Consider the following 27,856-nt stretch of genomic DNA (forward strand, 5'->3'; position numbering starts at 1 on the left):
GTTCCCCACCCCTACTAGACATAGAAAAGTAACATGTTGGATAATAATATATATATTTATCTGATTACAAGAAGGTATAAATATAAAAACACAGCATGTTAGGCACTGCGGTGGAAGAATAAGGCGTTTTGCAAAAGGAACAATGCAAAAATAGAAAGTAGTTTTCAGTGTACAGCGACTACAGTGTTACCCAAGGTCAGTAAATGTCTCCCTTTTTCAAGTCAGTCTCTTTATGGGAGGTCCATGAGCTGATTGTGGATCAGTAAGAACTGTACAGTATATACAAGGCGAGCTGTGTCAGTCTGATGCCCAGTTTAACCTTTCACCCCCTGCCTGCATTATAGATCGTCGCCCTCCCCCGAGCTGAAGCTGCTCCGGCGGCTGCTGTCCTTGGACGCCGCCCCGGGCGAGCCGGACGACAGCAGCGGGTCGCCGCCAAACGGCGATAGCGGGTCGTCCATGAGTAGCTCGTCCAGCCGGTGCTCGCCCTTCAGCGTGGCGCTGAAGATTTCCGTGAAGTGGGACAGCGGGTCGGAGAAGGTGGTGCAGCCGTCGGCGCCCGCTGTGTGGTCCTGAGGCCCGGAGGCGAGGCCGCCCTGGAGGGACGGGACGCCGGCCACCGCGGCTAACCTTTGGAGGTAATCATTGTTTGGGTCTTCCTGGTAAAGAGGGGGTTGCTGGGGCCGCGGGGACGACTGCTGCTGCTTGAGGAGATGCGAGGACAGCTCTGTTGTCCCCAAAGAGGTGGCCATGTTGGGGAGGCCGTGCGCTCGAGCCTGCATCTCAAGTTCCTGTTCACAAAGAAAAAACATTTTTATCAGCCTTTTCTTAACTCATGGGTGTCAAACTCAAATTTGGCCCTTGAGGCAATATCAAATGAACATTAGAGCTGGCCCGCCAATATTATACCGCTGTAACACCGCATTCACCGCTAATACTCATACTTGACAACCCTCACCATTTACCCGGGACACTCCCCAATTTCAGTGCCCCTCACGAAAATCTCCCGGGGCAACCATTCTCCCGAAGTTGTCCCGTTTTCCACCCGGACAACATTATTGGGGGCGTGACTTAAAGGCCTACTGAAAGCCACTACTAGCGACCACGCAGTCTGATAGTTTATATATCAATGATGACATCTTAACATTGCAACACATGCCAATACGGCCGGGTTAACTTATAAAGTGACATTTTAAATTTCCCGTGTAATATCCTGCTGAAAACGTCTCGGTATGATGACGTTTGCGCGTGACGTCACGGATTGTAGCGGACATTTTGGGACAGCATTGTGGCCAGCTATTAAGTCGTCTGTTTTCATTGCAAAATTCCACAGTATTCTGGACATCTGTGTTGGTGAATCTTTTGCAATTTGTTCAATGAACAATGGAGACAGCAAAAAAGAAAGCTGTAGGTGGGAAGCGGTGTATTAGCGGCCGGCTGCAGCAACACAAACACGTAGCCGGTGTTTCATTGTTTACATTCCCGAAGGATGACAGTCAAGCTTTACCATTGGCCTGTGGAGAACTGGGACAACAGAGACTCTTACCAGGAGGACTTTGAGTTGGATACGCGCTACCGTGAGTACGCAGCTGCGGCTTCCAAACATTTGATCGCTTGCCCGTACGTGCGTGCCGCTATGTGCATGTCACGTACGTAACTTTGGGGAAATATATGTGCTGTATGAACTTTACGGAGGTGAACGGTACTTTGGGCTGTGGGATTGAGTGTGTTGTGCGGGTGTTTGAGTTGTATTGGTGGGTTATATGGACGGGAGGGGGGAGGTGTTTGTTATGTGGCATATTAAATATAAGCCTGGTTGTGTTGTGGCTAATAGAGTATATATATGTCTTGTGTTTATTTACTATTGTAGTCATTCCCAGCTGAATATCAGGTTCCACCCGCCTCTCACTCGCTCCCACTGCCCTCTAGTCCTTCACTCTCACTTTCCTCATCCACAAATCTTTCATCCTGGCTCAAATTAATGGGGAAATCGTCGCTTTCTCTGTCCGAATCGCTCTCGCTGCTGGTGGCCATGATTGTAAACAATGTGCAGATGTGAGGAGCTCCACAACCTGTGACGTCACGCTACTTCCGCTACAGCCAAGGCTTTTTTATCAGCCACCAAAAGTTGTGAACTTTATCGTCGATGTTCTCTACTAAATCCTTTCAGCAAAAATATGGCAATATCGCGAAATGATCAAGTATGACACATAGAATGGATCTGCTATCCCCGTTTAAATAAGACAATCTCATTTCAGTAGGCCTTTAACATCCTCTACAACCTGTCGTCACGTCCACTTTTCCTCCATACAAACAGCGTGCCGGCCCAGTCACATAATATATGCGGCTTTTACACACACATAAGTGAATGCAAGGCATACTTGATCAACAGCCATACAGGTCACACTGAGGGTGACCGTATAAACAACTTTAACACTGTTAAAAATATGCGCCACACTGTGAACCCACACATAAGTGAATGCAATGCATACTTGATCAAGAGCCATACAGGTCACACTGAGGGTGGACGTATAAACAACTTTAACACTGTTACAAATATGCGCCACACTGTGAACCCACACCAAACAAGAATGACAAACACATTTCGGGAGAACATCCGCACCGTAACACAACATAAACACAACAGAACAAAGACCCAGAACCCCTTGCAGCACTAACTCTTCCGGGACACTAAAATAAACACCCCCCGCTACCACCAAACCCCGCCCCCGCCCACCAAGTTAATGTTGATATTTACCTCAGAAGGCTGCAAATACAAAAGAGGCATTACATTTTTTATTTAAATTTTATTTAACGTACCATTGATGTTTTTTCCTTAGTTTTTTGAAAGTTGATTTTGCACTATTAAGTTATTCAGTGTTAAAGCAACATCAGTGTAGCAAACTGAGCAATAATTCACGTTTTATTCATGCACTTTCTTTTGCTACTTCAAGGCTTGAATGTTTGATTCATTCATTATTGTTATTTTGTTGTCAAATGTATTATTAGCCTGTGGAAAAAGTTTATTTTGATATTTACCTCAGAAGCAGTGACGTGCAGTCAGGTGAGGCAGGTGAGGCGGGGCCTCACCTGCCATCATGGAAAGAAAAAAAATGTAAAAAGACAAAAAAATAATGAAATTGTTATATGTATCCAGTGATTATACTATAAAGTTATTTTCCATTTAACTTCACCAGTTTTAGATTATTTGTATTCAAAATCGCGGAATTTTCACATTTGCCGTTGAAATAGTGAGAAGAGACTTGCGGTGAGTCACCAGCCAGTTGTGCCTCACCATGGATTGCGCAATGACTGGGCTAACTGCTGGCCTGCTGTGCAGTGAGAGCGTATTGCTATATGAATTATATTATACATTACATAGCTGAGGTATATCATGTACAGTGTATACAGTCAACAACTGTATGTGTGTAACGTATTTCTTGTGCTGAGCAATCATAAAACGGCTGTGAAGACGCACTGGGTGAGGCTCGCAGTAATCCCGCCTCCTGGTGGTAGAGGGCGCTAGTGATCCCAGCGATCGTTCTTGCGACTACTCGGCTGCAGAATAATCAATCAATCAATCAATGTTTATTTATATAGCCCTAAATCACAAGTGTCTCAAAGGGCTGTACAAGCCACAACGACATCCTCGGTACAGAGCCCACATACGGGCAAGGAAAAACTCACCCCAGTGGGACGTCAATGTGAATGACTATGAGAAACCTTGGAGAGGACCGCATATGTGGGTAACCCCCCCCCCCCCCTCTCTAGGGGAGACCGAAAGCCATGGATGTCGAGTGGGTCTGACATAATAACAATAAGTGACAACAAGCAGCAACAGTTAGCAATAATTTATTTTTTCCTCTCGCCTGGACTTTTAACAGGGAGGATTACATATCTAAAATAAAACAGTTTTCTAAACTGGACTTTCAATGGAAGCAGGAGGTAATAATTAAAGGAAGATCTCCATCGAGACAGAGAGACTTTTAAAACTGAAGAAAGATAAGGAAGACTTCTATAAACAAGTTATCGATGCTTTTGTTCAGAAGGAGCGGCGCATGGACTTCATTTATAATTAAAGGTAAGACCGTAATAACGTTTTTTTTATTAAATGTGCTTTTTTGTGTGCTACAGTTTGTATGTGTAAAGTTAAGTTAAAGTACCAATGATTGTCACACACACACACTAGTTGTGTTGAAATGTGTCCTCTGCATTTGACCCATCCCCCTGCTCACCCCCTGGGAGGTGAGGGGAGCAGTGGGAATCATTTTTGGTGATTTAAGCCCCAATTCCAAGCCTTGATGCTGAGTGCCAAGCAGGGAAGAATGCTGGTATGAGCTTTTAAACATAACCCGTTAACTGCTGCCAATCAAATGGTGAATAAGATACTCTTTAGGGTTCATTTGTTTGTAAATCTGACTGTGATGAAGTCAGTGCCTCACCAGCTATGAACCTCACCGCACGTCACTGCTCAGAAGGCTGCAAATAGAAAAGAGGCATTCAATTTTTATTTAAATTGTATTTGATATGCCATTGATACTTTTTAATTATTGTTATTATTATTATTTGAAACTGGATTTTGCATGTCACTATAAAGTAATATAAGCCTTGCTTGTTCAATATTCAATGCAAAACTTGTTTGGGTCCCTATTAAAAGGTTCATTTGTTCAACCTCGGCCTGCACTTTTGTTCACTTTAAAATTTTGTCCCACTCTGTATTTGAGTTTGACACCCTCGTCTTAACTGAACAGCACGTTGGGAGGCAGGAATGAGGTCATCCCTCCTTCCCAACATGGGTTCTCTAAATAGGACATGCTTGTTCTTTTATAATTAGCACGGAGATCCCAGCTAATGGAGGGGGGTCACCGTTTAGGTTTAAGGGTCGTAAAGCTTTTGCACTGGACGTGAAGCGTTTTTAGGTGTGGAAAAAAGCATCTGTGGGCATTAATTGATCCATTTAAGGCACAGGTGTCAAACTCAAGGCAGAAGTGGCCTCGACACTTCATTTTATTTTGCCCCTCGAAAGCCTGGAAATAACATGTATCAATAAAGTACTGTCACTTTTCTTACTAAATGTTTTCTTTCTTTCTATTTTGAGAGGGAAAAAAAAGATGTACTCCATGTAATCGCAAATTATGTTAACTTAAATATTGTCTAATTATGCAAAAATATATTATCCAACATTCAACCCATTTTTTAAATAGAAATAAATACTAATAATAATGATTTCAAAGCAAGTTATCCATCAAATTGTGAAATTTACTGTTTTTTTTTATAGCATTTTTCTTTAAATGCAAAAAACAGTACTTTTTTTTTACTGTAATAAACTGTGGTGCTGTTTTGGCATTTACAGTAATACACCGAAAAATCTACACTTGTTGATTTGCGGTAAAAAAAAAAACAACAACAAAAAACACTGGCAGCTCAGGTGCCAAAATTTTACTGTAAAATTGCAGGTTTTTTTATTTACAATAAAAAAAAAAAGTAAATTTTACTGTAAAATTCTTGCAACTGAGCTGCCTTTTTTTACCATAAAAAAGGCCATTTACAGTAATATACACTACATTTTGAGGTGAAATTATTGCAATTTTTTAACATTTTGGTGTTAAAAAAATCTACTAATAAAATGCATGAAAAAATGGTGTAATAATAGTATTCACTGTTAGAAGAGGCCCTCTGGGGCCAAACATAACTGCGATGTGGCCCTCAGTGAAAAGCACTTTGACACCTCTGATTTAAGAGGTGTGAACCCATGTTGTCAAATAAACTCATTTTGAGCTAAATGCACAAACTTAAGGGCCACATGTGGCCCGCGTAAGCCTGGAAATAATATTGCGTCATTAACGCACTTCATCTTCTTTACTAAACATATTAGTTTTGAAATTTTGACTGACAAATTACGTGCACTGCATACCATTTTTCATCCTTTAAACTTGAGAATTAACTGACCATCCCAAAAAAACATGTTAAAAAAAAGGGGTGTCCAAAGTGCAGTCGAGTTTTGTTAGCCCGCATCATATTTTTAGATAATAAAAAAAACAACAACAGCAAGAATGGAGAAAAATTATGTGTGATGTCATGAGGAAAAAGCTAAAAATGTGATACATGTTGTCTAAACTTTTTCCACCAAGGCTCGCATACTGGAAAGTCAAATTGTGTGGGGGACCATTTTGTGGGAAAAAAATAAAGAAAAGAAAATAACAAAAACAAACATATTTAAAGACAAAAGTTAGGGTCAGCTTTGTGTTATAAGTAATAAAGCAGAGTTGTTTTCACTGAGGGCCACATCGCAGTTATGTTTGGCTCCAGCGGGGCCGCTTCTAACAGTGAATACTATTATTACACACATTTTTTAGGCATTTTATTAGTATAAAAAAATATGGTAAGTTGCAATAAGTTCACCTCAGAGTTGAGTATATATTACTGTAAATGGAAAAACTGTACTGCTGTTTTTATGGTTAAAAAAAAGGCAACTGAGTTGCCAGAATTTTACTGTAAAATTTACATTAATTTTTTTACTGTAAATAAAAAAAACTGCAATTTTACAGTAACATTTTGGCACCTGAGCTGCCAGTTTGTTTTTGTTTTTTTACCGCAAATCAACAACTGTTGATTTTTCGGTGTGTTACTGTAAATGCCAAAACGGAACCACAGTTTATTACAGTAAAAAAAAAGTACAGTTTATTTTCATTTAGAGAAAAATGCTGTAAAAACCACAGTAAATTTTGCCATGAAATCTATTGCTACTTTTACATTGCACAATATGATGAATAACTTGCTTTGAAATCATTATTATTAGTATTTATTTCTATTTAAAAAATGGTTTGAATGTTTGATAATATATTTTTGCATAATTACACAACCCTAAAAGACAAAAATGATAGTTTAAAAATAAATAACAAAAACATTTAAATAAGGATTAATATTTCTACACTGCAAAAAGTCAGTGTTCAAAAACAAGAAAAAAAATACAAAAAATAGGGGTATTTTATTTGAACTAAGCAAAATTATCTGCCAATAGAACAAGAAAATTTGGCTTGTCGAGACTTTCCAAAACAAGTAAAATGAGCTAACCTCCATGAACCCAAACATACCTTAAAATAAGTATATTCTCACTAATAACAAGTGCACTTTTCTTGGTAGAAAAAAAACGAAACCTTTTTGCTCAATATGTTGAAAAATATTCTTAAATGAAGTAAATGCTAGTGCCATTATCTTGACATCATGATATGCGCTCGGCATTACATTTGTTTTTTCATGCTTGAAATAAGAAATGATGACTTTAAAAAAGTAGTTTTCTACTTGTGAGTGTTGATGACACAACACTTGATATTCTACTTTCAAGCATGTTTTACTCAATATAGCTCATCACATCTCAGCAACAGGCTGTAATATCTTACTGACATCATTTAGGACAGGGGTGTCCAAAGTGCGGCCTGGGGGCCATTTGTGGCCCGCAGGTCATTTTTTAACGGCCCCATGGCACATTTTAAAATAAGAATGAAAAAAATTAAAAACATGATAAGTTGTATAAAAGAGCAAACAGGTGAAATGTAACAAGAACATGTCGCAATGTTTACTCTAATAACACAAAGCTGCCATGCAGGCTGTTTCTTTCTTTAAAAATAATAATGAATCAAAATGAATGTCATTATGAATTATTGACCTATTCAAGGCTCCAATTACGTCACATCTGAGATATCTTTGGGGAAAATGTTGCATATTTTGCGTTTGCCATATGAAAAACTGAGCTGTTTTTTATAAAGAAGGGCCTAAAACGAACAAACAAAAAACATAAACAACAATAAAACGTATAATTGGTGGATAGATCTGAAGTTGATCTCGAGATTATTGTGTTAAAAGTAAATTGTAAAAAAAAAAAAAATCAAATTTATTTTTTAACACTATAGTTATTTGGATCCCCAATGATTATGTGATTTAAAATCAAAATCAATGTTGTTATGAGTTATTGACCTTTTTAAGGCTCCAATTATTATATAATCTTAAATATTCCACTTAAAAATGTTATTGTGTGAAAATATTGCATATTCTGTATTTTTTCCATAAAAAAACAGCGTTTTCTTTGACAACAAGAGCATACAACTTAAATCTTTAAAAACATTATATTGACAGATAGACCTAATGTTGATCTAGAGATTTAAAACTTGAATAATAATAAAAAATAATAATACTGAATAATGGAACATTTTTAATATTTTTTTGACCAAAACCTTTTGGGGTCCCCGGGATCAAGCCTGAGTGGAGGCCTAAATGTATATTTTTTATACATATATTGTATTGGTTTTTAAAATAACAAATATCAAAATGGCCCCCGCTAGCTTTGATTTGTCAGAACGCGGTCCTAACTGGAAAAAGTTTGGACACCCCTGATTTAGGACCAAAACCCTTAAAGGCCTACTAAAATGATTTTTTTTTATTTAAACGGGGATAGCAGATCTATTCTATGTGTCATACTTGATCATTTCGCGATATTGCCATATTTTTGCTGAAAGGATTTAGTATAGAACAACGACGATAAAGATCGCAACTTTTGGTATCTGATAAAAAAAGGCTTGTCCCTACTGGAAGTAGCGTGACGTAGTCAGTTGAACATATACGCAAAGTTCCCTATTGTTGACAATGATGGCCGCATGAAGTGAGAGAGATTCGGACCGAGAAAGCGACGATTTCCCCATTAATTTGAGCGAGGATGAAAGATTTATGGATGAGGAAAATGCAAGTGAAGGACTAGTGGGAGTGGAAGATGCTGTGAGAGGCGGGGGTGACCTGATATTCAGCTGGGAATGACTACAACAGTAAATAAACACAAGACATATATATACTCTATTAGCCACAACACAACCAGGCTTATATTTAATATGCCACAAATTAATCCCGCATAACAAACACCTAGGTGTTTGTTATGCTAACTCCTAGCTACTAGCTCGAGCTAGTTATAGCTCGAGCGGGTAATATGGACGGGATCCCGTATATATAACCCGCCAATACAATTCAAACACCTGCACAACACACACACTCACTCAGCCCAAACAACCGTTCACCTAACCCAAGGTTCATAAAGCTTATATATTTAACCAAAGTTACGTACATGACATGCACGTACTGGCAAGCAATCAAATGTTTGGAAGCGCGCGGGTGGGACCTGATATTCAGCTGGGAATGACTACAACAGTAAATAAACACAAGACATATATATACTCTATTAGCCACAACACAACCAGGCTTATATTTAATATGCCACAAATTAATCCCGCATAACAAACACCTAGGTGTTTGTTATGCTAACTCCTAGCTACTAGCTCGAGCTAGTTATAGCTCGAGCGGGTAATATGGACGGGATCCCGTATATATAACCCGCCAATACAATTCAAACACCTGCACAACACACACACTCACTCAGCCCAAACAACCGTTCACCTAACCCAAGGTTCATAAAGCTTATATATTTAACCAAAGTTACGTACATGACATGCACGTACTGGCAAGCCATCAAATGTTTGGAAGCGCGCGGGTGGGACCTGATATTCAGCTGGGAATGACACAAGACATATATATACTCTATTAGCCACAACACAACCAGGCTTATATTTAATATGACACAAATTAATCCCCTCCTAGCTCCTAGCTACTAGCTCGAGCTAGTTATAGCAAGCGATCAAATGTTTAGAAGCGCAGCTGTGTACTCACGGTATCCCAACTGTGTATCCAAATCAAAGTCCTCCTGGTTAGAGTCTCTGTTGTCCGAGTTCTTCGATCTTGACTGCATCTTTGGGGAATGTAAACAAACACCGGCTGTGTTGTGTTGCTGACTTCCCTCGCAAAATATCCGCTTCGCACAGACAACTTTCTTCTTTGCTTGCTCAGCTTCTTTCTCCATAATGCAATGAACAAATTGCAGCAGATTCCCCAACACAGATGTCCAGAATCACGTGGAATAATGACATGAAAACAGAGCTATTTCGTATTGGCTTCAATGGGGAAGCCATACCTCTGTTAAACTGGCTACGTCACGCGCATACGTCATCATACCGAGACGTTTTCAAGCGGAAGTGTGGCGGGAAATGTAAAATGTCACTTTATAAGTTAACCCGGCTGTATTGGCATGTGTTGCAATGTTAAGATGTCATCATTGATATATAAACTATCAGACTGCGTGGTCGCTAGTAGTGGCTTTCAGTAGGCCTTTAAAACAAGTAAAAGTGAGAAGAATGATCTTATCAGACAGAAAATAAGCAAATATCAGCCTTATTTGAGATATTTCATCTTACTTAGATTTCAGTTTTTGCAGTACAACACAATGCTTTTTACGTAGAAGCACTGAAAATGTGGATGGTTTCTTGTAGTACCTGAATCCTGAGCATCAGCCTCCTGTTGGCCTGCTCCAGCTTCTTCTGCCTCCCCTCCACCTCGCGGGCGTGCTGCTGCTCCTTCTGCAGCCACCTGATGTACTCCACCGAGGCCTTCAGGATGGTGCCTTTGTTCCAGCGCATGTCGCTGCATAGAAAATGTTCTAGATAACCCCTTTTAGTTTTTTCTCGCCGTCTTCTCACCAAGTGAATAAGAAATGTAGGACTTACACAGGGAATTATTCATCCTTAGACATTGCGCGGGGACTCTGAAAGGGGGGTTTTAATAGAATAATTAAGTAGCTACGTCCATTCTCGTACTTCCGTGGCGTCTAAAATTAATCCTGGAGTACAAATAGGTGAAGGAAAATGGGCTAAGTTGGCGAAGGTGCAAGTCATTCTACAGTGGAGATTACCGCCGGTTTTTTATTTTATTATTTAAAAGGAAAGGTGGTGAAATTGTCCTTTTCCACAAGGAGTGCCAGCTGAATCAAAGCTAATAATCTCCTTTATCCCGCGTTAATGGCACGGCGGCGACAAGGCCGACCTTCCATTTAAAAATGTGCGGCAAAGTTCAATTGGAAGAGACGGCCGCCGGAATTTCATTCAGTTCTAGTTGTTCTTCAAACTTTGATTCGCGCTTGTCCAAATGTGAAAAGTTCAAGTGCATTCAAATTCATTTAGCGTTGAATTTAATCCACTTCCTGTCTGCTCTTGCATGCCTTTGAGTGACTAATGTGATCCGAGTGTCAAAAATAAAGAATAAGGCTCAATGTTGAGGTTTTAAGTCGCCACGTCTTATAATGCTGGACTGCAGCATCCTGCCATCTGCTGGTGGGGGGGTGCATGACAAGACTTATGAGCACACTTTCCCTATGTAATTGTCCAAAAACATTTTATTGACCGTATTTTCCGGTCAAGGCGCACTGCCGATGAATGGTCTATTTTCGATCTTTTTTCATATATACAAACCCCGTTTCCATATGAGTTGGGAAATGGTGTTAGATGTAAATATAAACAGAATACAATGATTTGCAAATCCTTTTCAAGCCATATTCAGTTGAATATGCTACAAAGACAACATATTTCATGTTCAAACTCATAAACTTTTATTTTTTTTTTGCAAATAATCATTAACTTTAGAATTTGATGGCAGCAACACGTGACAAAGAAGTTGGGAAAGGTGGCAATAAATACTGATAAAGTTGAGGAATGCTCATCAAACACTTATTTGGAACATCCCACAGGTGAACAGGCTAATTGGGAACAGGTGGGTGCCATGATTGGGTATAAAAGTAGATTCCATGAAATGCTCAGTCATTCACAAACAAGGATGGGGCGAGGCTCACCACTTTGTCAACAAATGCCTGAGCAAATTGTTGAACAGTTTAAGAACAACATTTCTCAAGCAGCTATTGCAAGGAATTGAGGGATTTCACCATCTACGCTCCGTAATATCATCAAAGGGTTCAGAGAATGTGGAGAAATCACTGCACGTAAGCAGCTAAGCCCGTGACCTTCCATCCCTCAGGCTGTACTGCATCAACAAGCCACATCAGTGTGTAAAGGATATCACCACATGGGCTCAGGAACACTTCAGAAACCCACTGTCAGTAACTACAGTTGGTCGCTACATCTGTAAGTGCAAGTTAAAACTCTCCTATGCAAGGCGAAAACCGTTTATCAACAACACCCAGAAACGCCGTCGGCTTCGCTGGGCCTGAGCTCATCTAAGATGGACTGATACAAAGTGGAAAAGTGTTCTGTGGTCTGACGAGTCCACATTTCAAATTGTTTTTGGAAACTGTGGACGTCGTGTCCTCCGGACCAAAGAGGAAAAGAACCATCCGGATTGTTCTAGGCGCAAAGTGTAAAAGCCAGCATGTGTGATGGTATGGGGGTGTATTAGTGCCCAAGACATGGGTAACTTACACATCTGTGAAGGCACCATTAATGCTGAAAGGTACATACAGGTTTTGGAGCAACATATGTTGCCATCCAAGCAACGTTACCATGGACGCCCCTGCTTATTTCAGCAAGACAATGCCAAGCCACGTGTTACATGAACGTGGCTTCATAGTAAAAGAGTGCGGGTACTAGACTGGCCTGCCTGTAGTCCAGACATTGAAAATGTGTGGCACCTGCAATGTGAGAAGGGAGACCCCCGGACTGTTGAACAACTTAAGCTGTACATCAAGCAAGAATGGGTAAGAATTCCACTTCAAAAATGTGTCTCCTCACTTCCCAAACCAAAACTGAGTGTTGTTCAAAGGAAAGGCCATGTAACACAGTGGTGAACATGCCCTTTCACAACTACTTTGGCACGTGTTGCAGCCAGGACATTCTAAGTTATTTATTATTTGCAAAAAAAAAATCAAGTTTATGAGTTTGAACATGAAATATGTTGTCTTTGTAGCATATTCAACTGAATATGGCTTGAAAAGGATTTGCAAATCATTGTATTCCGTTTATATTTACATCTAACACCATTTCCCAACTCATATGGAAACGGGGTCTGTAAGTATAAATGTAAAAGACTTCCTTGTGGTCTACATAACATGTCAAAATGGTCAAAATGTTGCATAGATGATGTTTTACAGATCATCTTCAAGCCGCTTTCTTACAGTCGCTTCAGGATGCGCACTTTTGTCTTATTTACGTGGCTCACCTTCGGCAGCGTCTTTTTTTCGTCTAATGACATTCAGACTTTACTTCAATCAATAACGGAGCAGCATCTCCTCGTCCGTGGCTCACTAGTGCAATAATGTCCGACCGGAACTCTCTAATAACTCAAGTTCCTTGGGTGAATAATGTAAACTCACTACACCGGTATGTTTTAGCACTTTCATGGCGAGTTTACTGACAGATATAAGTAAGAACTTTACACTACTTTATATTAGAAATGGCAACAGTGGAGGATGAATGTCACATAACAAGAAGATAGAGAAAAAGAAGAAGCTTATCGACTACGGTGTCGTCACGGACTACAAAGGCGGAGGCGCGCAATTTTTCAGGATTTATGCAGATCCCAAATACAGATCAGCAGGTACCAGAAGGTAAGAAAAGTTGCTTTTGCATATTATTGCGAAAAAAACGGCAGATATGTCTTACCTTACACACCCCATAATAATACTGGTATGTTTAATGCGTCAACAATCCATCAAGCGGTGTGGCTTCATAGCTTACCAAAGTCCTACTAAAACATTTTGATAGATTTTTGAGCGCCGTGCGTAATGTTCTATATTTTCAATGGAACACACAACATTTTGGTGTTGTTTACTTGAGTCACATTGCCATCACATTGCAGTCTACACGTATCTCTTATGTTTGACTGCCATCTACTGGTCACGCTTATCATTACACCATGTACCAAATAAAATAGCTTCGAGGTCAGTAAGCACAACCAGAATTATTGCGTACATTAGGTGCAGCGGCTTATAAGGCGCACTGTCGAGTTGTGAGAAAATGAAAGCATTTTAAGTGCGCCTTATAGTCCGAAAAATTGTTGATGTAATTATTTTTTTTCAATGATTAGTAATATTTAACTTAAGTTTTAAATCATAGTATATTTTTAAATAATTTATTTATCAATGTATTTATTTATTAAAATATTTTTACAGCACGACCTAATGATGTGGCCTGCAATGTAAGTGCACGTTTAAATGAGCAACTCACGGGTCGTTTGACTTGGGTATGAGCGTTCCCAGCTCCTTAATCCTGTAGTTGATGTTGTATCTCCGCCTCCTTTCAACTGGAAACCGCACCCCCAAAAAAGAAGAAAAGTTAGGTTTATTGTTTTTTTAATTGTGGAAAAGATGGTGGACGCTTACTCAAGTTGTGGTTGTCCTTTTTCTGTCTCTCCTTGGCCATGACCCGAGTGTCCAGTTCTGTCAAAACATTCAAAAAAGAAAAGAAAAAGGTGAGCGATACCGCAGCTGGGTAACCACTTGATCAGCAACGCGGTCTGATTTAGACACGGTCAAAAGAGACAGTGAGTTCAGAGCTGAGGTCAGTCAGAATGTGGCGTCTCCATGCACGTATTAGCTTGACCTCACGCACACACTCTCAGAATGAAAGGAAGCTCAGTGCTCCTGCTGTTGCATGTGGCTCCAGAAAAGAGTAAGCCTTTTCCTCTTGTAAACGTCCTCCGTAATTAGGCACATTTACCAAGCGGCCTTGCACGGAGGGAGGCTAAAAAAAATGCCACTGCATTTATATTTGTATTCACATTTTTTCCAAATTACATCATTAGGGCGCTCAAATTGGATTTCCCAATTTGTTTCTGTTGATTCAATCAAGGCAATTTGGAGTTTGTGTGGCAGCACATTGTCCTCTCCTCTCCTCTCCTCTCCACGCTGGCAGCGAGAGGGAGAGTGGAGGGCTCTTCACGACATACTTTGCACTCCCAAAATCATTTAGGCCCCCGTAGTACTAATCCCGTTTCCATATGAGTTGGGAAATGGTGTTAGATGTAAATATAAACGGAATACAATGATTTGCAAATCCTTTTCAAGCCATATTCAGTTGAATATGCTACAAAGACAACATATTTCATGTTCAAACTCATAAACTTTATTTTTTTTGTGCAAATAATAAATAACTTAGAATTTCATGGCTGCAACACGTGCCAAAGTAGTTGGGAAAGGGCATGTTCACCACTGTGTTACATGGCCTTTCCTTTTAACAACACTGAGAACTGAGGAGACACATTTTTTAAGCTTAAGTTGTTGGGGGTCTCCGTTGTGCTATTTTAGGCTTCACACATTTTCAATGGGAGACAGGTCTGGACTACAGGCAGGCCAGTCTAGTACCCGCACTCTTTTACTATGAAGCCACGTTGATGTAACACGTGGCTTGGCATTGTCTTGCTGAAATAAGCAGGGGCGTCCATGGTAACGTTGCTTGGATGGCAACATATGCTGCTCCAAAAGCTGTATGTACCTTTCAGCATTAATGGTGCCTTCACAGATGTGTAAGTTACCCATGTCTTGGGCACTAATACACCCCCATACCATCACACATGCTGCCTTTTACACTTTGCGCCTATAACAATCCGGATGGTTCTTTTCCTTTTTGTTCTGGAGGACACGACGTCCACAGTTTCCAAAAACAATTCGAGATGTGGACTCATCAGACCACAGAACACTTTTCCACTTTGTATCAGTCCATCTTAGATGAGCTCAGGCCCAGCGAAGCCGACGGCGTTTCTGGGTGTTGTTGATAAACGGTTTTCGCCCTGCATAGGAGAGTTTTAACTTGCACTTAAAGATGTAGCGACCAACTGTAGTTACTGACAGTGGGTTTCTTGAAGTGTTCCTGAGCCCATGTGGTGATATCCTTTACACACTGATGTGACTTGTTGATGCAGTACAGCCTGAGGGATGGAAGGTCACGGGTTTAATTTTTATTAGATATTACAAATTACATGATTGCTTTGCGTTCACACCCCAACACTGTTTTACCAAACATATTTAATAATCATGATTAATAGTCATGATTTCAATATTGATAAAAAATAATATAATCTTTATGGACCAAAAGGGCAGTTATTGTCTTATGTCCATTTTGTGCCATCTTGCGAAATGTTCACAATTAGTTTTATGTATTTATAGTATTATTTTGTTCTGCCATATTACTTTGTTTATTATATATATATATATATATATATATATATATATATATATATATATATATATATATATATATATATATATATATATATATATATATATATATATATATATATAGGTATATATACATACATATATATATGTATGTATATATATATATATATATATATATATATATATATATATATATATATATATATATATATATATATATATATATATATATATATATATACCTATATATATATATATATATATATATATATATATATATATATATATATATATATATATATATATATATATATATATATATATATATATATATATATATATATATATATATATATATATATATATACCTCAACTTTCTACTTGAGGTATATATATCCATTTTGAATGTGTTATTTGTTTTTTAAATACAACTTGGTTAAAAGATTTTAGTAGAAGTAGTTTTTGAAAATTTTGAGCACATGTAAAATTACTGTGATAAGAACTTTTCATACTGTGTCATAAATATATATATATATATATATATATATATATATATATATATATATATATATATATATATATATATATATATATATATATATATATATATATATATATATATATATATATATATATATATATATGTAGGAGGAAAAGCTGTGACTCGTTATAAGATCCAGAATATAAGACAGTAAAAGTCATGTGTTACGGCTGCGGAAAAAATAATGATTGGGCTGCATCTCCAGGTTACTGTTGTGTGTTTGTGAGTGGCAGGAAGAAAAGCTCTGACAAAGTACAATATTATTAACTCTTTTTTTTGATGGGTAAAATTCAGGTCAATAGAGTATTGTTTCCCTTTGAAGGTTAGTTATTGTGTTGGTATGACACAGATAGGTGTACCTAATAAACTGTCAACAATTTAACCTATCATTAATTTGTAATGTATGATTATTATATGCCATATAAGTGCATACCTGTGCATTCCCTTTTTACTGTGAGCTTTGTGGGGTTAGATGTGGGACTCAGTCCAGCATTAGGGGGGTTCATACCTTGTTCACCCCCATACACGTCCAGCATGCTGTCACTGAGGGACACCTGAGGAGGAAAGGAGACTTGTTTGAAATAGTGGGTCAGGACAAATGAAGCTTGCAGGGGATGGTGGACCCTGAGAGCCTCCCACAGCAGGGGGTTCCACACGCAAACAGCTTATCTTGCATCACAATACGTAAAAACAACTGGAACGAGGCCAAGCGGGGTCCCGTCCAGCCATGACCTCCCCTCATGCCAGCGTCACACTCAACACAGATGTCCTCTGTGATGAAAATAGATTTCTGTTCAACACTTTTCCTTGCTTCATGTCAGTTATAGTGATGCCTTTTCACAGTACCAGGGTCAATGGCGCATGTATGTGTGTGGAAATACTAGGGGGGCACAAACAAATCGATTAACATCCGAAAAATCCCAATTCTAAATGGATTCATAATTTGTTTTTAATCCATTTTTTAAATGTTTTTTTCATAATTAAAAAAAAAAATCGATAAATATTTATATATATATTTTTTCATAATTCAAAAAAATCTATATATATATATTTTTTAAAAATTAAATTACTTTTTTCTTTTTTTTATACGTTCACAGTAGGCGTGTCAAACTCATTTGAGTTCAGGGGCCGCATGGAAGGAAATGTGTGCACACGCGGGCCAGACTATTAAAATCATGGCATTAAAAATAACTTCAGATTGTTTTCTTTGTCTTACTTTGGCCAAAAATAGAACAAACACATTCTGAAAATATTACAATAAAAATATAGAAAAAAATACCGGCAATGGTAAAGTTTAGATCCATGAAGGAAGAAAGAAAGTGAATGAATGATTATAACTAGAGATGTCCGATAATGGCTTTTTTGCCGATATTTCGATATTGTCCAACTCTTAATTACCGATTACAATATCAAGCGATATCGATATATACAGTGGTGGAATGAACACATTATTATGCCACATTTTGTTGTGATGCCCCGCTGGATGCATTAAACAATGTAACAAGGTTTTACAAAATAAATCAACTCAAGTTATGGAAAAAAATGCCAACATGGCACTGCCATATTTATTATTGAAGTCACAAAGTGCATTATTTTTTTTAACATGCCTCAAAACGGCAGCTTGGAATTTGGGACATGCTCTCCCTGAGAGAGCATGAGGAGGTTGAGGTGGGCGGGGTTTAGGGGTAGAGGGTAGCGGGGGGTGTATATTGTAGCATCCCGGAAAAGTTAGTGCTGCAAGGGGTTCTGGGTATTTGTTCTGTTGTGTTTATGTTGTTACGGTGCGGATGTTCTCCCGAAATGTGTTTGTCATTCTTGTTTGGTGTGGGTTCACACTGTGGCGCATATTTGTAACAGTGTTAAAGTTGTTTATACGGACACCGTCAGTGTGACCTGTATGGCTGTTGACCAAGTATGCCTTGCATTCACTTATGTGTGTGTGAAAGGCCTTAGATATTATGAGACTGGGCCGGCACATAAAGGCCCAGTCTCCCTACGTCTGTGTACACAGCGGCGTTTTAAAAAGTCCTACATTTTACTTTTTGAAACAGATAGCGATAATTTATGATATTACATTTTAAAGCATTTATCGGCCGATAATATCAGCAGTCCGATATTATCGGACATCCCTAATAATAACTAAATGAATTTACTTTATTTTTTAATTTTTTTAATGAATGAAATAACGTTCATGACAACCTTTTTCCAAAACACAATATAGAATGTGAGATATAACAGGATAATGCATACATTTAGCATTTGTTTTCAAAACGGTTTCAAAATAGTGGCACACCAAAAATGTACCATTTTGAAAATTCCTAGCGCCAACACTGATTGGTGTGTGCAAAACCGCAGCAGGTAGCTGTGGCCTGCGGGCCGGTTGTAATACTAATCAAATATCATCCCGGGGGCCACACATAACTAGTTGGGCCTTGACTTTGACACATAGTATATATCTCCATGCAACTTGACTTTGACACATAGTATATATCTCCATGCAACTTGACTTTGACATATAGTATATATCTCCATGCAACTTGACTTTGACACATAGTATATATCTCCATGCAACTTGACTTTGACACATAGTATATATCTCCATGCAACTTGACTTTGACACATAGTATATATCTCCATGCAACTTGACTTTGACACATAGTATATATCTCCATGCAACTTGACTTTGACACATAGTATATATCTCCATGCAACTTGACTTTGACACATAGTATATATCTCCATGCAACTTGACTTTGACACATAGTATATATCTCCATGCAACTTGACTTTGACACATAGTATATATCTCCATGCAACTTGACTTTGACACATAGTATATATCTCCATGCAACTTGACTTTGACACATAGTATATATCTCCATGCAACTTGACTTTGACACATAGTATATATCTCCATGCAACTTGACTTTGACACATAGTATATATCTCCATGCAACTTGACTTTGACACATAGTATATATCTCCATGCAACTTGACTTTGACACATAGTATATATCTCCATGCAACTTGACTTTGACACATAGTATATATCTCCATGCAACTTGACTTTGACACATAGTATATATCTCCATGCAACTTGACTTTGACACATAGTATATATCTCCATGCAACTTGACTTTGACACATAGTATATATCTCCATGCAACTTGACTTTGACACATAGTATATATCTCCATGCAACTTGACTTTGACACATAGTATATATCTCCATGTAACTTGACTTTGACACATAGTATATATCTCCATGCAACTTGACTTTGACACATAGTATATATGTCCATGCAACTTGACTTTGACACATAGTATATATCTCCATGCAACTTGACTTTGACACATAGTATATATCTCCATGCAACTTGACTTTGACACATAGTATATATGTCCATGCAAACTTGACTTTGACACATAGTATATATCTCCATGCAACTTGACTTTGACACATAGTATATATCTCCATGCAACTTGACTTTGACACATAGTATATATCTCCATGCAACTTGACTTTGACACATAGTATATATCTCCATGCAACTTGACTTTGACACATAGTATATATCTCCATGCAACTTGACTTTGACACATAGTATATATCTCCATGCAACTTGACTTTGACACATAGTATATATCTCCATGCAACTTGACTTTGACACATAGTATATATCTCCATGCAACTTGACTTTGACACATAGTATATATCTCCATGCAACTTGACTTTGACACATAGTATATATCTCCATGCAACTTGACTTTGACACATAGTATATATCTCCATGCAACTTGACTTTGACACATAGTATATATCTCCATGCAACTTGACTTTGACACATAGTATATATCTCCATGCAACTTGACTTTGACACATAGTATATATCTCCATGCAACTTGACTTTGACACATAGTATATATCTCCATGCAACTTGACTTTGACACATAGTATATATCTCCATGCAACTTGACTTTGACACATAGTATATATCTCCATGCAACTTGACTTTGACACATAGTATATATCTCCATGCAACTTGACTTTGACACATAGTATATATCTCCATGCAACTTGACTTTGACACATAGTATATATCTCCATGCAACTTGACTTTGACACATAGTATATATCTCCATGCAACTTGACTTTGACACATAGTATATATCTCCATGCAACTTGACTTTGACACATAGTATATATCTCCATGCAACTTGACTTTGACACATAGTATATATCTCCATGCAACTTGACTTTGACACATAGTATATATCTCCATGCAACTTGACTTTGACACATAGTATATATCTAAGGAGCTTCTCTGACTTGTTATTGTGAGAATCAGTTTGAATGAAGAATGGTGTTGAATGGAATGGTCATCCCAGGAATGGGATGGAGTGGTAAGGTGCCCAAAGATTCACACCCCTATTAATTACCCTTCATGGGCAACATGTGTAATAGTGATTCAGTTTATTTCAAACTTGCCTGGAAAAGTAGAAGTCAACAAGTAAACGCCTAAATCGCCATTCTTATTCAACCGATTCTAAACGGACTCACCATTTTTTTTCAATCGATTAAAAATGATAAATTTTCTTAATTTAAAAAAAATTATAAAAGCATTTATGTATGTAAATATATATACAGTACAGGACAAAAGTTTGGACACACCTTCTCATTCAATGGGTATTCTTTATTTCCATGACTATTGACATTGTAGATAGTCACATCACAACTAGGAATGAACACGTGGAGTTATGTACTTCACTAAAAAAGGTGAAATAACTGAAAGCATGTTTTATATTCTAGTTTCTTCAAATTAGCCACACTTTGCTCTGATTGCTGCTTTGCACACTCTTGGCATTCTCTCCATGAGCTTCAAGCACACCTGCGAAGTGAAAACCATTTCAGGTGACTACCTCTCCAAGCTCATGGAGAGAATGCCAAGAGTGTGCGAAAAAGTAATCAGAGCAAAGGGTGGCTATTTTGGAGGAACTACAATATAAAACATGTTCTCAGTTATTTCAATTGTTTTTGTTAAGTTCATAACTCCACATGTGTTCATTCATAGTTGTGATGCCTTCAGTGACAATCTACAATGTCAATAGTCATGAAAATGAAGAAAACACATTGAATGAGGAGAAGGTATATGTCCAAACTTTTGGTCTGTGCTGTATACATATATATATATATAATTATATGTATAGTCGAGGTTTCTGTGGTTTATCGGTTGTATGGTGTTTAATACCAGGGTAGAGAGTTTGGGGTCACCCAAACAATTTAGTGTTCGAGCCTTCATTTCTAAGAACAAGAATAGACTGTGGAGTTTCAGATGAAAGTTCTCTTTTTCTGGCCATTTTGAGCGTTTAATTGAGCCCACAAATGTGATGCTCCAGAAAGTCAATCTGCTCAAAGGAAGGTCAGTTTTGTAGCTTCTGTAACGAGCTAAAGTGTTTTCAGATGTGTGAACATGATTGCACAAGGGTTTTCTAATCATCAATTAGCCTTCTGAGCCAATGAGCAAACACATTGTACCATTAGAACACTGGAGTGATAGTTGCTGGAAATGGGCCTCTATGTAGATATTGCACCAAAAAGCAGACATTTGCAGCTAGAATAGTCATTTAGCACATTAGCAATGTATAGAGTGTATTTCTGTAAAGTTAAGACTAGTTTAAAGTTATCTTCATTGAAAAGTACAGTGCTTTTCCTTCAAAAATAAGGACATTTACATGTCACCCCAAACTTTTGAACGCTAGTGTACGTTAGGTCAGGAAAATACGCAGAGGCTATTACAAGCCTGTTTCGCAGGGAAACAGGCTTGTAGGGATGAAATAGCCTCTGTGTTTTTTCCTGACCTAACGTATGTAATTATATGTATATATTTTTCATGATTAAATAAGATATAGATATTTTTTTTAAACTTTTTTTTCATTAAGAGAATACATTTAAAAAAATAAGTTTTTAGGATACATCTATATAATCAGAAGGAGCTTTTCTAACCCGCAGTTGCAAGAATCGGTTTGAATGGAGACTCGTGTTGAATGGAGAATCATCCCCAGGGATCGTATGGAATTATTAGCTGCCCAAGATTCACACCTCTATTCATGACCTTTTGTATGGACCGTGTGCAATGTTAATTATAATTAGAGATGTCCATAAATGCTTTAAAATGTAATATCGGAAATTATCGGTATCGGTTTCAAAAAGTAAAATGTATGACTTTTAAAAGGCCGCTGTGTACACGGCCGTAGGGAGAAGTACAGAGCGCCAATAAACCTTAAAGGCACTGCCTTTGCGTGCCGGCCCAGTCACATAATATCTACGGCTTTTCACACACACACAAGTGAATGCAACGCATACATGGTCAACAGCCATACAGGTCACACTGAGGGTGGCCGTATAAAGAACTTTAACACTGTTACAAATATGCGCCACACTGTGAACCCACACCAAACAAGAATGACAAACACATTTCGGGAGAACACCCGCACCGTAACACAACATAAACAAATACCCAGAACCCCTTGCAGCACTAACTCTTCCGGGACGCTACAATATACACCCCCCGTTACTCCCTACCCCCTAAACTCCGCCCCCCCAACCCCGCCCACCTCAACCTCCTCATGCTCTCTCAGGGAGAGCATGTCCCAAATTCCAAGCTGCTGTTTTGAGGCATGTTCAAAAAAAAAATGCACTTTGTGACTTCAATAATAAATATGGCAGTGCCATGTTGGCATTTTTTTCCATAACTTGAGTTGATTTATTTTGGAAAACCTTGTTACATTGTTGAATGCATCACAACAAAATGAGGCATAATAATGTGTTCATTCCACCACTGTATATATCGGTATCGCTTGATATCGGAATCGGTAATTAAGAGTTGGACAATATCGGATATCGGCAAAAAAGCCATTATCGGACATCTCTAATTATAATAATAAGTAAACAAGTAAACGGGTTTGAAAAGGAGTCGGACAAATCGGATTAAAAGGTAATGAATGTGTAATAGTAAAGCTTACTTGGTAACAAAGAAGTCCCTCCTTTCCAACATGTGAGGAAAGAAAACAGGAGTGCATTTTTCTGCCGCTATCTCAGCAAAGAAGGAGTTTCTTATCAATACCACAACAGTTCCCAACAACTCCTCCCATCCCAGATGCTAACGCGGTTGAACTGATACGTTCCGTCACGGTATCATTCCAGAACCGTCCCCATTAGCGGCAGGAAAATGCCACAGTCGAGCTCTTAGACGCTTCAACGTGTCCGGAAAAATGTTCCATTTTGTTAAAAAAAAAAAAAAAAAAAAAAAATGTTGCTAAGCCCTGATGAACTTTGACTCATCTCTCCACTTAAGCTGACCTCAAAGATAGACCCCAACCCCCACCCGCACAACTTTTATCACCCCCCACCCGCACAACTTTTATCACCCCCCCTCACCCTTGGAAGAAGACAAGCTAGTTTAGCAAAACAATGAAGGCGACGCTTACTTACATTGTTTTGCATCATCATGTTGGACTCCATGCAATCCAGGCCTCCATCTTTGAAGCCCGACTCAAGACTGATGAGGCCGTCGATGACGTCGTCCATCGGGAACTGGGAAGAAAAAAAAGCAGTCATGAAATCCGAGCAGACAGTATATACAAACCCCGTTTCCATATGAGTTGGGAAATGGTGTTAGATGTAAATATAAACAGAATACAATGATTTGCAAATCCTTTTCAAGCCATATTCAGTTGAATATGCTACAAAGACAACATATTTCATGTTTTGCAAATAATAATTAACTTAGAAATGATCATGAAAGTTAATGATTACCGTATATTACCAAATAGTAGCCCGGGCGTTTATTTCACAAAATCGATTTTTTTGGACAGGCGTTTAAAAGAAGCAGGCTTTTATTTATTTTGCAGCAGCCTGCACCAGAACATTATTTGGTTACAATGGTTACTGTACAGTATTTTTTTTTCGTACAAAAAACTTTAAATGTAAAAGCTATTGCAAACATACAAACAAAAAAACAAGAGATCAACATGAGGTAGATCTATCAAAAGACATCCGAGATGTCAACAAGGCCTCAACATGGCAGGAGTGCAACAATTGTCAAACTTAACCTAATTGGTCCAAAAAATGTTTTTTTTGCAAATCCATCCATCCATCCATCCATCCATCCATCCATCCATCCATCCATCCATCTTCTTCCGCTTATCCGAGGTCGGGTCGCGGGGGCAGCAGCCTAAGCAGGGAAACCCAGACTTCCCTCTCCCCAGCCACTTGGTCCAGCTCTTCCCGGGGGATCCCGAGGCGTTCCCAGGCCAGCCGGGAGACATAGTCTTCCCAACGTGTCCTGGGTCTTCTTTGCAAATCAATAATCATAATAATGTGCCGTTGTCTAGTGCCTGTGCTGTGTAGATCTTGGCAGGGTAATCTTGTAATACTCCATACCAGTAGGTGGCAGCAGGTAGTTCATTGCTTTGTAGAAGTCGGAACGCGTCGAGGAAGGTTTGTCGTGATCCCAATACGCAGAGCACAGCGGGAGACAGCGTGCAGGTAAAAAGGTATGTAACGCTTCAACCAAAAATGAACAAAAGGCAAGTCCCGCTAGGAAAAGGCACTGAAGCATAGGGATGGCGATGTAAAACAAAAGTAAATCTGAACTGGCTACAAAGTCAACAAAAACAGAATGCTGGACGACAGCAAAAACTTACAGCGTGTGGAGCAAAGACGGCGTCCACAGAGCACATCCGTACATGACATGACAATCAACAGTGTCCCCACAAAGAAGGATAGCGTATGCACAACTTCAATAGTCTTGATTGCGAATACAAAGCAGGCGCAGGCAGTAGCACTCAAAGGAAGGCGTGAAGCTGCTACAGGAGAACACCAACAAAACAGGTAGGGTCACCAAAATAACAGCGCAAGGCAGGAACTAAAAGCACTACACACAAACAACAACAACAAACTCAAAATAAGGCACGACAACCTGGTGGAGTTTCATTTTTTAACCTTTTCTGCTGGTGGTGTGCCTCCGTATTTTTTTTATGAAAAAAATGTGCCTTGGCTGCAGGGCCGGCCCGTGGCATAGGCCGTATAGGCAAATACTAAGGGCGCCGTCCATTAGGGGGCGCCAAGCCAGTGCCACAAATGTTGGAGAAAAAAAAGTTGGTACTATTATTTCTAAATACAAAAAATAATTAAATTAATTTTAAATTAATTAAAATGCAAAGTAAAGCCTATTTAATACAAATATTATTTGATACAACATTACCCCCCCCCCCCCCATCCCCCCGAACGGTGCGCCCCCTCCCTTCCCGTATCATGACTCTTACCACATCAAAAAATCAACACAAGATGTCAAAACGGCCAAAACTGTCAGGTGCCCAGGGGAGAAAAAAGAGAAAAGAAGAGGAGAAACGAGAAAAAGACAGAGGTAGCAGGTAAGTAACGTTAGCCTACATGAAATGATTTGTCTGTTGCAGAATGTGATAGTAACGTGGCTTTTTAGCATTAAGCTAATGTTACATGATTCGGCAATTGCTAATCAATAAATAGCTAGTTCTGTTTTAACGTCGGGTTAATATTGTGGAGGGGGTTAAATTGTTATGGAAAATAATAATGTAACGTTAGGTAATTACAGTACTCCCACCTTACATTCATCAGGGACATTTGTATTAGATCTTTTAAGCAGGTGTTTTCTGTTTACATTGTTATTGCCTTCTGGTTAGCTAATGTTTGCCCTGCAGGTAATAGTCACTTTTCCACCCCTTTATATATTAGGTATAGTTGTAAGCCTAGTTGTTAAAGTGCACATCATTAATGTTAATTAAGCAATATCACATGAGAGGGAATGCTGTTTTTTTAATTTGAGCACTGCTGTGATTCGGTTAAAGATAATCATAACATAACATTCTCATATAATATGTTAATTTGCTTTCTTTAAGTAAAAAAAAAGGTCAAAGACAAAGCTATTCGGTTTCTTGTGAGTATATACACTTCACTGCCGATGTGGGGGGGGGGGGGCGCCACCTCAAATCTTGCCTAGGGCGCCAGATTGGTTAGGGCCGGGCCTGCTTGGCTCAAACAAGGTTGAAAAACTCTGCTCTATAAAACCATCAAAACAATAATAGTGCAGCAAACGCAACTGCACTTTTGCTTTTCCTTTTAGCTTATAAATTGGTTTTAATGAAATCAATATGATTTGAATGTAAATTATGCAAATTACAGCCCATGGACGGCTATTTGGACGTAGGCGGTTATTAGGAAGAGGCGGTTCATTCACAAAATGGAGTGGCTATTAGGACATGGGCGGTTATTTGCTCTAGGGCGTTTATTTGGTAATATACGGTATTTGCAACAAAAAAAAAAATGTTTCTGAGTTTGAACATGAAATATGTTGTCTTTGTAGCATATTCAACTGAATATGGCTTGAAAAGGATCATTGTATTCCGTTTATATTTACATCTAACACCATTTCCCAACTCATATGGAAACGGGGTTTGTACTTTGCATGTCCGAAAAGGAGTAGGAGGAAGTTATTGATGCGGCTCATCAAAGATTGTGTTATCACAATAAAAGAATGTGGGAGGGCGATTGGCGGGAAGACGACTCATCGTTTTGTTTTTTTTTTACTCCAGACTGCAGTTTCAACTTCACGCTCTTTTTTTTGTTTGTTTCCTCGCCGCCGACAAATTTCCCTTCCTTACCTCGCTGTCATGGCCGCCCATGGTCATCAGGGTGACGGGGCTGTCGGGGTCGCTGCCGGGTTCGTTGACGGACGCCATGTGTCCGTTCCTCATCATGGGGGCGTGGGGGTGCGGCGGCGGGGGCGGGACCGCCGAGGAGGCCAGCTTGGAGCCCAGCGTCAGGTACTGCTTGACCTGCTGGTTCTGGCTCTGGTGGAGGTGGAACTTGGAGGTCTCCAGTTGGTTCTGAACCTGCGGCGAGAGAAAACAGTTGGGGAGGGTGACCGACGCAGGTGTGGCGAGAAGTGGCCGTGAGTCGTACAAAATGACAAAACGAGTAAACAGGAGCTAAAGTACTAAGCTTATTGTTAATGAAGGACCACCAAAATATGTTGGCTCTTACATTGGAAGCTCTTGTGGCATCCCGCATGGTGAAGTAGCCGCAGTCAGATAAGTGTGGCATTCTCAGACAAGTCTTCAGCTTTCTTTGCTTTGCCTGTCATTTACAGGTCCAGGTCCTCCTCTTAGCGTCTCCTCACTCGTGTCCCTTTTTATAAAAGGGCCCTAAGTGAACTAATTAGGCCCAAAGCTGGGGGTAAGCCTCTGTGTTGCCTAGCATGACAATGACTTCAAACAAGCCCACT

General features: G+C 39.0%; 1 protein-coding gene across 2 annotated transcripts; it reads right to left on the reverse strand.

Moving 5' to 3' along the window:
- Window positions 1-4: 4 nt before the first annotated feature.
- tfec (transcription factor EC) lies at window positions 5-27,856 on the reverse strand. 2 transcript variants are annotated; one of them, XM_062066754.1, is made up of 8 exons: window positions 27,616-27,856; window positions 27,234-27,464; window positions 24,025-24,126; window positions 17,041-17,086; window positions 14,198-14,254; window positions 14,043-14,118; window positions 10,368-10,515; window positions 5-791 (listed from the first exon to the last, which is right to left on the reverse strand). In XM_062066754.1, the coding sequence occupies exons 1-8, from the start codon at window positions 27,673-27,675 to the stop codon at window positions 339-341; spliced, it is 1,173 nt and encodes a 390-aa protein (XP_061922738.1). In that variant the 5' UTR covers window positions 27,676-27,856; the 3' UTR covers window positions 5-338. The 2 variants fall into 2 exon arrangements, with proteins under 2 accessions (XP_061922738.1, XP_061922737.1); XM_062066753.1 differs by having other exon boundaries at window positions 16,966-17,086.

Source organism: Entelurus aequoreus, linkage group LG12 (genome assembly GCF_033978785.1).
Source record: "Entelurus aequoreus isolate RoL-2023_Sb linkage group LG12, RoL_Eaeq_v1.1, whole genome shotgun sequence".
Lineage (NCBI taxonomy): Eukaryota > Metazoa > Chordata > Actinopteri > Syngnathiformes > Syngnathidae > Entelurus > Entelurus aequoreus.